Source organism: Atheta coriaria, unplaced genomic scaffold, assembly GCF_025399875.1.
Source record: "Atheta coriaria isolate IRGN ID8LTWV9N9 unplaced genomic scaffold, Caltech_Dcor_3.1 hic_scaffold_15_pilon, whole genome shotgun sequence".
Taxonomy (NCBI): domain Eukaryota; kingdom Metazoa; phylum Arthropoda; class Insecta; order Coleoptera; family Staphylinidae; genus Dalotia; species Dalotia coriaria.
Genome location: NW_027045457.1, coordinates 710,513 through 725,859, shown reverse-complemented (window position 1 = coordinate 725,859; position 15,347 = coordinate 710,513). Strand labels below are relative to the sequence as shown.

General features: G+C 35.4%; 4 protein-coding genes and 1 long non-coding RNA gene across 5 annotated transcripts; 4 read left to right on the top strand and 1 right to left on the bottom strand.

The window, feature by feature from the left end:
* The first annotated feature begins 1,896 nt into the window (after positions 1-1,896).
* Positions 1,897-10,684, top strand: LOC135802132 (uncharacterized). The gene is made up of 6 exons (XM_065315658.1): positions 1,897-2,342; positions 6,877-7,059; positions 7,195-8,093; positions 8,353-9,040; positions 9,093-9,234; positions 10,446-10,684. Exons 1-6 carry the CDS (start codon positions 2,064-2,066, stop codon positions 10,577-10,579), a joined length of 2,325 nt encoding a protein of 774 aa, XP_065171730.1. The 5' UTR covers positions 1,897-2,063; the 3' UTR covers positions 10,580-10,684.
* A 118-nt stretch (positions 10,685-10,802) lies between these two features.
* On the top strand, positions 10,803-12,552 carry LOC135802060 (uncharacterized). Its single transcript, XR_010550500.1, has 3 exons — positions 10,803-11,021; positions 11,517-12,257; positions 12,319-12,552. It is a non-coding gene; the product is annotated as an uncharacterized lncRNA (long non-coding RNA).
* A 53-nt stretch (positions 12,553-12,605) lies between these two features.
* On the top strand, positions 12,606-13,266 carry LOC135802131 (small ribosomal subunit protein uS15m-like). Its single transcript, XM_065315657.1, is given in 2 exon segments — positions 12,606-13,046; positions 13,048-13,266. Coding segments are annotated over 2 exon segments (579 nt in total). The 5' UTR covers positions 12,606-12,686.
* Positions 13,267-13,451: 185 nt separating this feature from the next.
* On the top strand, positions 13,452-14,375 carry LOC135802087 (small ribosomal subunit protein uS15m-like). The gene has a single exon (XM_065315614.1). It carries the CDS (start codon positions 13,513-13,515, stop codon positions 14,332-14,334), a length of 822 nt encoding a protein of 273 aa, XP_065171686.1. The 5' UTR covers positions 13,452-13,512; the 3' UTR covers positions 14,335-14,375.
* LOC135802088 (TM2 domain-containing protein CG10795-like) lies at positions 14,372-15,111 on the bottom strand. The gene has a single exon (XM_065315616.1). The coding sequence runs from the start codon at positions 14,953-14,955 to the stop codon at positions 14,395-14,397; it is 561 nt and encodes a 186-aa protein (XP_065171688.1). The 5' UTR covers positions 14,956-15,111; the 3' UTR covers positions 14,372-14,394.
* Between the last annotated feature and the right edge of the window lie 236 nt (positions 15,112-15,347).

Below are 15,347 nucleotides of genomic sequence, written 5' to 3'. Positions count from 1 at the left end.
TTATGCGCTTACCAACAGATTTTGCGATTCATTTTTATATTATAGGTGTTACAATACATTAATCTATTTCAATTTAATATAAATACGTTACTGAACGTAAATTTATGACTATTCAGAAAAGTTGAAGTCAAGGTCCGAGTTTTTGTTGTCCCTTTATTCCACATTTACGTGTATTTCTATCTTACGTTTTGTTTCACGTTATATTAATACAAAACCTGTCTTCAATCGAATTACTTTTGACTTCTAAGCGTGTACAACTGAAGACACACAACATCCCAAGTGTTGGAAACACTCTTGGTTTCTTTTTCTTCGTTTTCATCGTATATTGCAATGGAAAACAATGCGCGACCAGAGCAATTTGTTTCAATTCGTTTGCTTCGCCGCGGTAACGCGGTAATCGCTTTTAAAGTACTAGTACTAACTTTAACTTTATACATCGCATATATCCTAATTCTTCGCTCAGTGACATCTTGCATTTTCCCATCTGCAATCTGCAATTTACGATTTACAATTGGCTATTTGCAATTTTATTGCATAAGTTTTTTTCCGTATTCTATTATTTCAAGAGTGTAAACGCCAGCGATTTGTTTGGCGTCGATTCACAAGTGGTAAATAATTGTAATTTATTGCTTCTCAGATTGAGAGAGGCATTGGGACATTTGTAATCTGTCAATTTAAGCGGTAATCGCCACAACAATCGCTTGATATACTTGTGGGTGGACATGGGAGGAAACCAGGCAATCAATTCATCGGCAAATTGCTGAATGTCTTCATTGGTCGCTAAAATACACGATTTCAGCAATCGCGTAATTGCCAATTGTAATTATGTACTAATGTAATTAGTAATTTCTTGTTGTGACCTTACGTTAATTATAATTTAGAAAAATACAATGTTATAGACATTTTTAATCGCAAATGCAAAACAATTTTCTTTTTTATTTATTTTTTTGTGAAAAATTAACGAAAGCAAATAAAAAATAACCTTAAATCAATATTAAATAAAAGTACAATTTATTTTCCCTTAAAAAACGTTAATTATTCTAAATTTACCATAATTTCTTGTAGAAAAAAAACATAAAACACATTTTATGTCAAATTGCTTAACCTTTGACATATTCTCAACAAAAGCGAATTCACCTACATATCCAAATTCTACCATCTGATTCAATTGATACAAATAACAATAAAAAACATTTAGTACAATGATGAATATCATATCGAAACCTTTCATATAGTACCGAAAAACGGTTTGCGAGTTATGGAAGTCGATAGAAACATTCCACGCTCTATAAAGTCACACACACGATTAATACCCATATGCGTGCATGAGCCGATGCTGATGTTATTGACGTTTACGAATGTGATTGTGCGTTTAGCTCCTGTGTGTGCGAGCAGTGTTTGCGCTGCTATTGTTACTATTATTGGTGGAATTACGTACGCGATATTGGTTTCCTTATTGCCGCATTGATAAAATATAAATGTACTTCTTGCTGGCTTCGTGGTTCAAAGGCAGGGTTGAATTTTTCAACAGTTCACAGCCATTCATAACTTTTTTGTGTGTGTAATATTCGTGTAATATACAGGCAATAAAAATAATTTTCAAGAATTAATTTGAGTACTTTGAATGTAAACTGTAAATTTTATTTTGTAAAGTTTTGATAATACTTTGTATGTAGTTTAAAAAAATTGAATTACCTTAAAGTATTCTAGTTGTAGTTCAAAGTACTTGTGTGTAATTGATGTGTACACAACATAACCTCACATGAAAAAAATACTAATACATGTGACCCGTGGTCATTGGCTGGTTTTATCGAGAATTGAATAAATTGGTGTCGTCCCTAGGTGGGACATCAACTCGGCGTGACTTCAGAACTTCAGGTGGTCGCAGTGTGGATGTGTCTCGCGTTCGCTTACCCAGTCGACGACGACGCTCGCTCGCTGCCGCCAGCAGCACGACAAACGCTCTCAAAACGTTTTCATACGTAATTAATTACTAATTCAACATTTTAAATTCGAAATTCGTCGGGTTTTTTTTTTCATTCTCTTTAAATTATTTTTTTAAAATGGCTGTTGGAGTTATACATAACCTAATCCCGCACAAAGTGATGTGTACATTTTGGATGGTGTTGTTTGCTACACACGTGCACGTCAACGGTTATCGCACGCATTGGTGGAAGCCGGACAATCATAATTACAATCACAATCAAATCGGGCAGTATCAGGATGGTGGCGATAGTTATCATCCACCGCCTGACCACGGGCACGCTTACGTGCACGACTCGAGGATACCGAAGGACATCATGGTGGACGTTATTAATAATATGGGATTAGCGCTGCTGGAAGTGAGTCACATTCGCAATTCTATTGAGCATTTGTAAACCGCCGATTAGTTGACCGGCTCATCTCGCAAATAAGTGTAACTGTACTCGCATAATGTAATTCGCGTAATCGTGTCGCATAGTTAGCAGATTTTTACGTCGAATTATCCTTGCCGGGCACAATCGACTGATGCTAGATGTGGATGTTGATTAGAGACATTGCTGTTAATTCGCGTTGCATAATGAAGGCTAAATTATTTACTATTTCATATCTGACATTTAAAAAATTGTTTAATGTTGTTATTTTAATTCTTTTAAATTAACTTGTCACATTTTTATGCTATGAAATGAATTTTTGTTTGTTTTAATTAATTTTTGTGTGATAAAATGTGGAAAATTATTGTTTTAATAACGGAATTTTGCTGAAATTTATTAGCATACATTTAGCTAATCAATACCTAATGCAATTCATATCAGTGCACCATATGCACTCGAGCTTTTATTGAACGTATGGATTTTATTAACACTAAATACCAGTTATACGTTCAGAGTGCCCCAACGCCCAATAACCCAGTTATCAACTATTATAAACAATTAATAGCACATAGATCTAGTAAATAATAGCATTTCATAAATTATTCAAACAATATATAATCCGATGAAATTAATAACATAATAAATTTAAAAAATAAGCATTTTATCGCAAATGCAATATCATAAATGTTCATACGCGCAGTTTATTTAATTATTTATAAGGTTAGTATTTATACCGCTTACTTATTTGTTTCCAAGACGCAGGCTAAATTTATTCGTCCGATTTAAACTTTTGCGTCGGTATTACCTACCCTGTAACCTTATATGTGAATAACTTAAATATTTGAAATCGCAAAAGTTGGCGAATTGGCAAGGGAGTCCAACAAGCAAGCATAAAAAGGCATATATTATGTGCACCAAAACAGCATTATGTAGAAATTGTGATAATAAATGTAGAGCAGGGTAAATGTAGGGATATAACGCGTTTGTTTATGCCAGTATGGGAATGTTATTATTGATTATTTCGGATGGCTAATTTATTCGTTTTTGTTTTGCGCGTTATTATAATGTATGTGTAATGTATCAACAAACTAATGAAGGTTGCGTATTAACTTTAATAACGCGATCAAATAGGTCAACAGATATTTGAATAATTAATATTTAGGGTGGTTAAATATTAAATTAACTTTTCATAAACAAATTCGGTAGTGTATTTTTAGTTTAGGGGTAGTGAGATTTCTATTTGTGATTTGCTACATTTATCTCCATATTAAAGCAAAATTAACTAATAAATATCAAAAATATGAAAAAACCACTCATCAAATTTTGACAATTTTAGGCATAGAAATATTTTAAACTAAAAAACCAATAGACTACTTTCTGTCTAAAAAATATAATAGACATAATGCAAAATAAGGAATAAAGTTGGTATGTAGATTCAATCATAATTTTAATTGTATAAATCAAAGCGATAAGCTAAAGTGCTTTTCTCATTTCTTATTGGCACAGCCGACAAACTAAAGCTCCAAAATAAAAATTAAAATAATTAGTTCGTCAACTTTTCAATAATATTTGACAAAAATCAGAAAATTGCCAAATTTGCGCATGGAAATTTTGTTGACTACTAAATTAATTTCTTTGTAATTTATTTCTGCCACTTCTTGACCCTAAGGGTGCATATTGACACCTTAAGCCAAAACTGTAATATTTTACTACACCCCCGCTTGTGTGCTACATGCGCGCAGTTTTCAATTGCTCGTTAACTCGTCGAGCAAAGTGGCATTGCGCGACGCCGCGCGCCGCCGTCGGTTGAATAGGTGCAAGCTGTGTAACGTGTTGTATCTAGGTTAATTACGGCAATCGACGGAAAGTGTCGTTCTACGTGCGACAAACGACGCGCCACCGCCGCCGCCACCCGCTGCAACGCACAGCAGACGCGTCCTACAAAAAGCAGCTCGACGATTTAATCCTTTCCTCACTTTTATTATATTGCATCTTACACGCCGAACTACATAATGTCTAATAACGAACGAAATTTACCCACGCTACACACACCTAATGTTGATTCACCTGTGTATTAACACAAGAGGCGCAGCATAAAAACAATAATCATCATTTGAAATGGGAATGAATATGGTGTTATCTAATGGCAGTATTTAGTCCTAAAAAGAAGCCTAACTATTTATTTTGTGGGTTCTTAGGCCTATTACGTGCTTACTTTGTCAATAAAATTCACGAACTTAATTTAATTTAATGAAAAATGCTAATAATAGACTTTATCGCCATCTTGAATAAAATTATATACGTGTAACTATAACTATGATTGAATCTCTTTGGTTAAAAATATTTTTACTTCTTCCACGTATAAAGCGGTTTCCATGGTTTTAGACACCAAAGTGTTACTTTATATATGAACAGTCAAGCCGTGAGTAATATCCATTATCTACGGGTATTATCTACGGAACGGAGTTTGCGCCTGCGCATTTGCCTTCGAGCAGCACAATATATAACAAAAAATCATTAATTAATATTTGTATTCATTTTATAATACAATTCGACAATGATAAATTAAAGCAAATAAATTACGCTCTAAAGAACAAAGGTCAAATTGAACATTTATTTTCATGTGTCTGAAATTTTGTCAAGCGATGTAGGATTAATTAGACTTTCAAAAGCCCACGCAAAAAGATGATGCTCCTGTTCATTGAGGAACAAAACGATGATGATACGTTATCAAGCGTATGAGCCTCATACCGTGTGAATTCACATAAATGATAATTAATTATACGTATAATAAAACATTTAATAAATTTAAAAATTGTTTTCTAGAAATTGGATTGAATAATAGCAAATGTTTTTATTCAATTATAATTATATTATTATTTACTATCACTTGAATTTATTGCTTTAACTAATTCTCTTAGGCGAACAATAGTTCACTCTATATTTGTTTATTTATTTATGCTTCGAATGGAAGCACTTGGTGCTCAACTGCGAATTTAAAAGATGGCTTTAATTATTCGCTCGCTTCTCGCGAGTTCAGCGAGAATGGAATTAAATTTTATTCGTGCGGATAAAGACTCAAAAGCAAAGTCAGAGGGAATTTATTGTTTTGAATCAAATGTATAAGTAAATAAGAGTAAATAAATAATTAATCGAAACAAATTAAATATCACACAAAGGCAAAATACTTTGTGACTCACTGGGTTATTTTTATAAAATAAATAATTACAAGAAATATTTAATTGTATAAACAATTAAATTACTCTAAAAGTTCTTATAATCAATATTTTTTACCTAGATAACTGTTTATAATAATCTTCAATTATACTAAAATTCCAACTTTTTTGTTAAATAATTATGTAGTCAATTACAACCACAGTTAATAAGATTGTTTTTAACCAAAACTAAAATTTTTCCTTTAATCTGAGATTTGATTAAGTAGTACATAATTATTAAGTGTGTAAAATGTACATTTTATATACTCCGTGCCCAAAGCGTTAACTTTAAACATTTACACTCGATTTTTTTTGTTCTAAATAAAAAGTAAAAGTATCTTCAATATAAAATACCACATCAAACGTTGTAAATAATTCAAAGAGATGTATGCAACAGATTTATACCAAGTTAATTTACATGCAAATGGAAATGATGCTGATAGCTGCCACGCAGTAAACAACAAACTGTTGACAATTTGTTCCGATTTGAATGCTATTTACTTATCCATGCCGAATGTCACAACAAACAACGCGACGCAAAGAGTAATTCGTTATAAAATATATCCAACATCCAAAATTGTGCAAATACCCAACTCTCAACTGCATGAATTATTTATGGATTAAATATTAATTACAATTTTCAACTGGAAACAAACGACTTCAAAACCAGAAGTTTCGAAAACGAATTATAAATCGCTGCGACTGTTTCATTAGTAAAAATAATATTTACAATAATATTTGCATTGCATTGTGATGCTTGTAAAATTTTAACTAATTTTATGCTATTCATATTTGCAATCAAAATGAAACGCGATTGTAATTGTACTATGCGACCAATTCAGAAAATAGAATAATTGACGAACGTACAATGCCATTTTATACAATGAATAAATTTATTATTGCAATATTGCATTAGGATGGATAGATGCTACAGCACGAAGGATGATAAAAATGAGGAAATGATAAATATGGCAATTTATAGTTGATGGGTGATGGATTCAGGTGCTAATTTGCGAAATTGCTGAAAGGGAAATGAGGAAAAAATGCGCATATCATTAACCTTGTCACCGTTGTCTGACGAACTGATTTTTTATGTAAATTGTTTTCAAATGCACAGCAAATGAATAAATTGAAGCATTTTATTACGTTTGATTCAATATTATATCACCAGTGCTTTAAATTTAGTTTTATTTAATATTTAAATTTATTTTTACGCAATCAATAATACAAACATTAAAGTCATGTTGTGATTGTGAAAAATTTATCATTATTTGCAAAATAAAACCAAGATTCGTAATATTTTCAAGGCTCACAATGAACACAATGAAAACAACATTGCCATATCACCCTACGGAGCAACAAGCGTCCTCATCGCAATATTAGAAGGTTTGGCCGGTGAAGCGGCCTACGAAATCAAAATAGCCACACAACTGCCACCAGATTTGTCCGTCGTACGCATCGGATTACGAGACATTCACCGCCATCTCAAGGTATTAAAAAAAAAACCAAAGACACAAAATTCTTTAATTTAATTACTTTTAATTATTGTGAATTATTGCCAATGTACGAGTCGTTCAATTGTTTTAATCAAGATTTAATTGATTCTCCACAAAAAAAAACAATAGAGTTATTTCATACCGAAAGAAGGTTTCCTCGCTGGCCTAACCCTGAGTCACGACAACATCACGCTCAATCGCGAATACCAAAGCATCCTGAAGTTCTACGGATACGACATCGACTCGTTCAACAATCCGGTGTATCCTGATATCTACGACTCCACTACCAGTCGCAGGCCGGCAGTCACCATGACCACAGGAAAGATGAAACCAACAACGACAATGACGCCGTCGGATATGACTACAACTACAGAACTACCGGAAACGACGACCTTGGAATCGATCAGTACTATTATCGATAAGCTCACCAGTACACTGCCTATGGACGGTGATGTTACAGAAAGTACAACAACTGGTACCACCACAACTGAAAGTGTTACTAGTACAAAAAGACCCAAAACTACTAGAAAGAAAAGACCAAGAACTACCACTGAAATGCCTTCTACTACACTATTACCATCGCCTAATGATGAAGATGTAGAAGGTACCACTACGAAAAAATTACCAACAAGAAGTTATACAACCGAAGCGATTGATGTTACTGATCCAGAAGGACGTACAGAAACATTTTATTCTATGACCACAACGCTTAAAAGTGCTGAGAGTGAAGACCGGTCAGAAATACCAACAGAAACTGATGTGGTCACAGATACCACGTTGACTTCCATAACCAAAGAGGAATTTAAAAGTACCTCGGCAAGTTATGAAAGTGAAAGTGATGATGAGCCTGGTTTTCGTACCGAGGAAGAGTTTGATTTTAGTACAATCAGAATACCAACAAGTCCTGATGGTGTCACTGCCATATCATCGTTTAAAACAACCAAAGGGACATTTTTGAAGCTACAACATATTTACCAAGTAGAACTAGTACAAGTGGTACCACAACTGGTGTACCTTCAATCACGGAAGTTTTAGACCAAGTACACCTCTCACAACAACAGAAAACAGTGACATTACCCTTGCATATGAAATCCCGGAGGGTAGTACCTTGAAATATGAGTCAACCACATTTGAAGGTACCACTTTTTGCAATGGAAACAACTTCAGCGGAAACCATAACTGCAACCACTGATAAACCAAGAACCCCCACAACTATTACTCCTGGAGTAGTGGGTACCACACAAACAGAAGAGTTTGTAACCTTCACTGAGCGTGACAATGAAATTTTTCGGAACTTAACCAGAAACTCACAAAAACAGAAACATCTTCAACTATAACCACCACAAACACTCCAGTTTCAGAAATTACTTTCACAACAACAGAACCAATGACAGCTTATACTCAAACACAAAATACTGAAGCCACAAGCCTCGAGGATAAAATCCTAGGTGAAAGAACTTTTCCTGGTAAACCCCAAAACACCTCATCGTTTAAAATAGCAGCAAAAATAATAACCACAGAAAAACAAACGCGAAAGAAACGTAGTGTTATTGATTATCTCATTGCAAGATACTACGATGATTATTACATCAATAATAATCGACGTTATCTTCCAATGAGCACACCAAAGACACATTATTCCAATTATCAACCTGAGGAACCATACACGTTCCTGGTAAACGGTAAACATAAAGAGACGAATATAAGTTTCATGACTTACGATACAATCCTGCCGTTCTATTACATCCGCTCGTTGGACGCGATGGCGTTGAGTTTTCCACTCGACAGCAATATGTATTATTTACTGCTGGTGCTACCGCTGGATCCGCATGGCATTGATAAGCTCGTCTATGAAATGAGGAAGGCCACGAGCTTACGCAACATTGTTGAGAAGCTGCAGTATACGCACGTCAAGGCTGTTATTCCAAGTTTTATGTTGAAGGGTTACGTTGTTTTAACGCCAACTCTACAAAAGGTAAGAAAATGTTATCAGGATAATTTTTTTATTTAAAAAATGATTTTATTAGTTGTGTATACGGAAAATCTTTGAACCACGCCATGCGAATTTTTCGCCGATGACGCCGGAGCGAAATTTGTACGTGACGAACATCGAACAGGCGGTGACTGTAACGATACGAAATTACGTCGATCCTGCCAGCCACTCGGCACGTGAGTATATCTCTATTCTTTGGTTCCTTCATTGCGTCTCTTTAGAGTCGCAAGGATTTGCCTTATCATCATCACGGCGCTTGTTAACGACGAGCGCTATAGGTGTTAAATGTCTTAATAACGCGCATTTCGACGACGTCGGGATGAATTCCTGCGACGAATCACTTTCAATTTCGTACGTTTCATGATTGTCGCACGTAAAACGTACGCGAGGCACGTAATTGGACCTTGCGAGCGCGCCGTGACAACGTCGATGAGATTTTAAGGAATTTCGTCGATTCCAGGGACTCTTTGAGTTGTCAAAAGTTAAATTAGCTTGTTATGCGAGAATGTCGCTGATTGAGACGATGTTGACGGATAAAAAATGTTTGTAAAAGGACATTGAAAGAAACAAACGTTCCGAAAGAAAAGATACTTAAGAATGAAAACATTGAAACATTACGATGTGAAAAAATTAATTGAGCGTGATGAAGTTAACGATGGCTAAATTGCCTAAAAGTAATCATACCAGGTGTTGCGTTTGTATTAAATAATATAAAATTACAAACAAAACAAACTTTGATTTTTTCGTAGTTTTGCTTTATATTTTTTTTGCATGTTTTTCAACAGAATAATTCAAGGTGTCATCTTTTTGACACTTTTACTTAGTAAATTAAGTATTTCATTTAGGTAAGAATAAAATTGCACACAATTAAGACGAGTATTTCACACTCAGCGTCATGTTTTACTTGCGCATCGGTCTGCGCATACAAAGATTAAAATTAAGAAATTAAAGCGCTTTGAATTTGATAATTGTGGCATGATGTTTCGTTGCTTCGCGTGTCGTGTAGTTGTACGGTTGTGTCGTTTCATAATTTTTCGCACAATAAAGTCGTTAGCTCGCGAGTCGTTTAATTATTGCATGAGCTCCAGAGTGCTTTGGTGGTCTACGCGCGACACAGTTGAATATTACGTCGAATTAAACGGCGCGATGCATTCGTGAACTCGCGAACAATAACGACGAGCTAGAACACTACCAAAGCAGACCGAATCTTAAGACTTGAATGAAAACGAATGTGAACTTAAAATGAAAACAAGTACTTGAAATAGAACATTTCAAAAGCATTAAAGTAGTGTAATTAGCAGAAATCGAAATTAAACTTAAATTTAAACTAATTAAGTAATAAGTTAAATTAAATGTATGATTTTATTGTTAATTATTGAATTTTCAGGAAATTTGGACCATTATCGACCAACAGAGTTTCGTGCTGATCATCCTTTTCTTTACTTCGTCATGGATAGCCAGATACACGTGAATTTAATGGCGGGTAAAATAATAAATCCGCTGAATTCACGAATCAGATAAACATTTGTGTATAAAACGATTGATACTAAAGCAATGATGTGAATAATATTTAAGTTTAGTTAAGATTGCAATATGTATTAAACTGTCATTAAATTATTTTAAGTACTTCTAAGGTCTTTAGCAGATAATGTATGTTATTGCTTCTAAAAGTTAGTACTTTGGGGCAGATTGTAGGTACCCTCCCTATAAACAACTTTGAATATGTTTCTAAGGTAACAGCTGACACATCATGCACGTTGACATTTCATAACCATTTTCTAATCATTTGTAAATTTTGGTACAGCAATTAGCACGTATTCAATATCAAAAAATGGTTCTTGGTGCCTTTTATGACTTCTTTGGGCGCAACTTTTCGGAATGTCGATGCCGACCCGAACCGAAAGGAGATCCACTTGAATTTAACCCAGGGGCGGCTATAAATCTTGGATATACCTGGCTAAGCGTACGTTACTATAATTTTTTACATTATTCCTCGATGAAACTACCGAGATCAATAATTAAACTACTGACCGATTAACCTAGCCGTTCCCAAATTTAGTAAAGACCCCCATGGGATTTTTGACCGCAATAACAAAAGGGCACGCCTGTTAATGACGCGACTATCCCAAACCTAGAACCCTGCGACCCCTAGACAATTCTGGCACGACTGAGCAGTGAGATAAGTCAGAGTCACCCCTTTATACCAGTGGCGGAACAAAGCTAGGGAGTGGGGGAAGGTGCGCCTTCAAGAGACAACCATACTTGGATCTAACCGCGTAATCAGTAGCGGCGCATCTTCCCCTCCACTTTTGCGGGTAGTCCTCAGGTATAAAAAGGAACCCACAAGCGCGCCCCGCGCTCAGTCGTGCTTGAGTCATCCAGTCGCAGGTGTTTAGGTCCCACTCCCTGCTTTCAATGACTCATAAATGTAGTATAATCTATAATGATTTCTCCGCAGTTCTTTAAGAGATTAACAGTGCCACCGTACGCCGCCGTCCCTACCCCGCCCTGCAAGCCACCATGCAGACGCAAATGCTGCAAAACTCGACGCAATCCACAGCCATGCAATGTTCTATGTAAAAGGAAACGCAAGAGGAACGCAAAGCAAAAGAGTTGTGGCAATCCTTGCTGCAGTCACAAGCCATCGAACCGTTAATATAATCCACTGAGAACACAAAATACGCCTACTCAAATAAATAGCACTGATGGCAACGCAATAATCAATGAAGTGGTAAAAACAAAATTTTATGTTGTCATGACTAATGATATTGAATAAATAAATTAACGTCAAATTCATAAAAACGTGTCGAAGAAGGTCGTCAAAAATAATGTGACGTCGTTTTTATATTTCGTTCGTGTTTGTGCAAACGCACTTTTGTCATACTTGTCTAGAATTCGTGAAAAAAAAACGTTAGAAAACCGGGGCGGGCAAACAAATCAAATGCTTTAATCAATTTTGCATATTTTAACTGGGGAATTAAATTTGTGGGATTGAATCAGCCAAAATTAATTCATATTTTACTAGTTTATAAAACGGAGTTAGATTGATTAAAATTTTGTACGTTTTGAACTCATTGGCAATATGTTTTCCTGGCTATATCGATGGTGGTGGCGTAACGATGATGAGGAAGATGAAGAATGTGAAGATGGCGACGATGAAGTTAATTTGGCTGCACGATTAGGCATTTTTTACATTCAGGTAGGTAAATGTTTTAGTGCAAGACTAATGGATTCGATCGATTTTATGCTTTCGCCATTAGTTGTTCCAGAAATTATTGATACCTGCACATGTGAGGGAATCGAAATATGCCAACCAGAATCCCTATCATCGCATCTTCTATAACCCGAATAGCAATCCGCCAACCAAACGCGGATAATTTGTCAAATTAAATAGCACTCACCCCAACGGCCGCGTAGAAGTATAAAACTATGTCCATAAAAATAAAAATGTAACTGTTGAAATGACACTGAAGAATAAAATTAATCGACTTTCAGTTTGTCCGTTTTTAAATGTCAAAAATATTAGATAGGCAACTTACAATACACAACATGTGTAACATTGGTGTAGACGTAACCCCAACTTGTATTCATCATTCATCAAACGCGTTTGCAGATTTGTTGAAATAAAATGAACTCTATACGAACATTGTTAATAAAAAGTCGTCTTGACGCAGTGCCATTAAGAAACTATGCGTTTAAAAGTGATTTGAAAATAAAATGGGTGCGTCCCGAGAAGATTTCGTGCATCAAACCGCAGAAAAGTGGCGATTTAGAGCCGATGCCTCAAATCAAAAATTCTCAGCTTGCTTACGATTTTCGAAACAGCAAGGAATTGGAAACTGCTGATGAATTAGTGCGACGATTATTTACCCTAGAGTTTCAGCCGCGTAAGAAGGCAACACAAGTGTACATTAGATCAGTAGTCGCGAATGTGAACCGGCATGATCTTGACAAAGGTTCAATTGAGGCAAGAATCGCACGTTGGACGGGGAGCTATTCGTGCTCTTCAGGAACAAGCCGAGAAATTCCCACGTAATTTACGACTTAAAGTCAATCTAAAGGAACTTATCGACAAGAGAAAGAAGCATTTGAAGTATTTAAGAAGATGGGATTACAAAAAGTTTGAATGGTTGCTTGAGTCATTGAATATTGTCTATAAACCACCACCAAATGAATTCAGATGGGTAGTNCCAACCAAACGCGGATAATTTGTCAAATTAAATAGCACTCACCCCAACGGCCGCGTAGAAGTATAAAACTATGTCCATAAAAATAAAAATGTAACTGTTAAACTGACACTGAAGAATAAATTACTCGACTTTCAATTTGTCCGTTTTTAAATGTCAAAAATTTTAGATAGGCAACTTACAATACACCACATGTGTAACAGTGGTGTAGTAGACGTAACCCCAACTTGTATTCATCAATCCTGTTTGCAGATTTGTTAAGTTAAAATGAACTCTATAAGAACATTGTTAATAAAAACTCGTCTCGACGCCGTGCAATTAAGAAACTATGCGTTTAAAAGTGATTTGAAAATAAAATGGGTGCGTCCCGAGAAGATTTCGTGCATCAAACCGCAGAAAAGTGGCGATTTAGAGCCGATGCCGCAAATCAAAAATTCTCAGCTTGCTTACGATTTCCGAAACAGCAAGGAATTGGAAACTGCTGATGAATTAGTGCGACGATTATTTACCCTAGAGTTTCAGCCGCGTAAGAAGGCAACACAAGTGTACATTAGATCAGTAGTCGCGAATGTGAACCGGCATGATCTTGACAAAGGTTCAATTGAGGCAAGAATCGCACGTTGGACGGGAGCTATTCGTGCTCTTCAGGAACAAGCCGAGAAATTCCCACGTAATTTACGACTTAAAGTCAATCTAAAGGAACTTATCGACAAGAGAAAGAAGCATTTGAAGTATTTAAGAAGATGGGATTACAAAAAGTTTGAGTGGTTGCTGGAGTCATTGAATATTGTCTATAAACCACCACCAAATGAATTCAGATGGGTAGTCAGAAGGGAATCACTTGTGAAACTTACCAAAAAGTATTGTGATCAGGTGACTGATGATAAACTTGAGGAGTATAGGATGCTGCTAGCCCAAGAACATCCTGCATTCTTGGAAGAAAAGGCAAGGACCCTAGAATTTCTTCGTGATGAACAGAGGGAATGTGGAATGGAAGTCACCATAACACAAGAGGAAATTGATGCTGCCAAAGCACAACTTCTGAAGATACAGCAGGAAGCTTCTTTGAAAACAAATGAAACAAATTAATCTATGCAGATAGTTATGTAAATAAATAGTTATTAAATATGTATCTAACTTTTATTACAATTACCAATCATCCTGTCTTAGTCTATATGTTGAGTTATCACTTCTTATTACATCCACAGCTGGACCAAAATGTGGCATGACATAATGAGATCCATCAGCTGGGCCAACATAATGTGTTGCAATGAGAATGATGTCCACAAGTTGGCCAATGAACATAAATCCCAATGTGCAAAACTTGGCAAGACCTATTGCTGGATAGCCCAAGTAAAATCTATCAGCCCCAAACATTCCCAGGAACACTGAGAGTAACATTGTTGTCTCAAAGGAGTATCCATTTGTCCATTTGCAGGGCACTTCTTTGAAGAATGTGGAGTTTTTTGTTTCAGTGCACATTAAACCTTCTACAGCAACACATTGCATGAGGGCTTTATTGTTTTTCTTGCAATTGCGCAATTGCTGCGTTTTGGGGTCAATTTGGTTGTAAAATCTTGGATCTGGGCAAAGGTACTGGCCCATTCGTAATGTACTGCAGTCTACTTCATATGTGAATGGGGAAGATTCTTGTGAACTGAATATCTGTAGAGCAAATAATGCCAGAATTACTAATATCCGTAGAATCATATTGAAAGAACAATGTTTTATTCTATTGTTCTATTCTATTGAATTAATTCTTGCTCTGCTGGTATTAACTGAGCTTAAGTTTATCGCAAATATGAGAATTGTTTCTGGCAGGTTATATTTTTGGTACACAGATCATACAAATTGGAAAATTGAGACTCATAAAATATTCGCAATTTACTTAATGTAGTTCAGCAAACAAAATTATGCCCTAAAATTTATTTAGTATTGTTTAAAAAATTATTGTTATTTTATAATGTCGTTAAGTAATTTCATAAATGTAGACAATTGTTAAATATATATGATCACTGCACATGAAAAGAAGAGTTTTAGGTTAATAAGAATAAAATTATCCAAACAGCCGAAACAATTAACTAAAATGAATGTCCTTAAAA

Bases quoted from the DNA above. Each gene is read 5' to 3' on its own strand.
- LOC135802132 (XM_065315658.1), top strand. From the start codon at position 2,064: ATGGCTGTTGGAGTTATACATAACCTAATCCCGCACAAAGTGATGTGT. The intron at 2,343-6,876 runs GTGAGTCACATT...AATATTTTCAAG, and splicing joins TGGGATTAGCGCTGCTGGAA to GCTCACAATGAACACAATGA. The intron at 9,041-9,092 runs GTAAGAAAATGT...TGATTTTATTAG, and splicing joins TAACGCCAACTCTACAAAAG to TTGTGTATACGGAAAATCTT.
- LOC135802087 (XM_065315614.1), top strand. From the start codon at position 13,513: ATGAACTCTATAAGAACATTGTTAATAAAAACTCGTCTCGACGCCGTG.
- LOC135802088 (XM_065315616.1), bottom strand. From the start codon at position 14,955: ATGATTCTACGGATATTAGTAATTCTGGCATTATTTGCTCTACAGATA.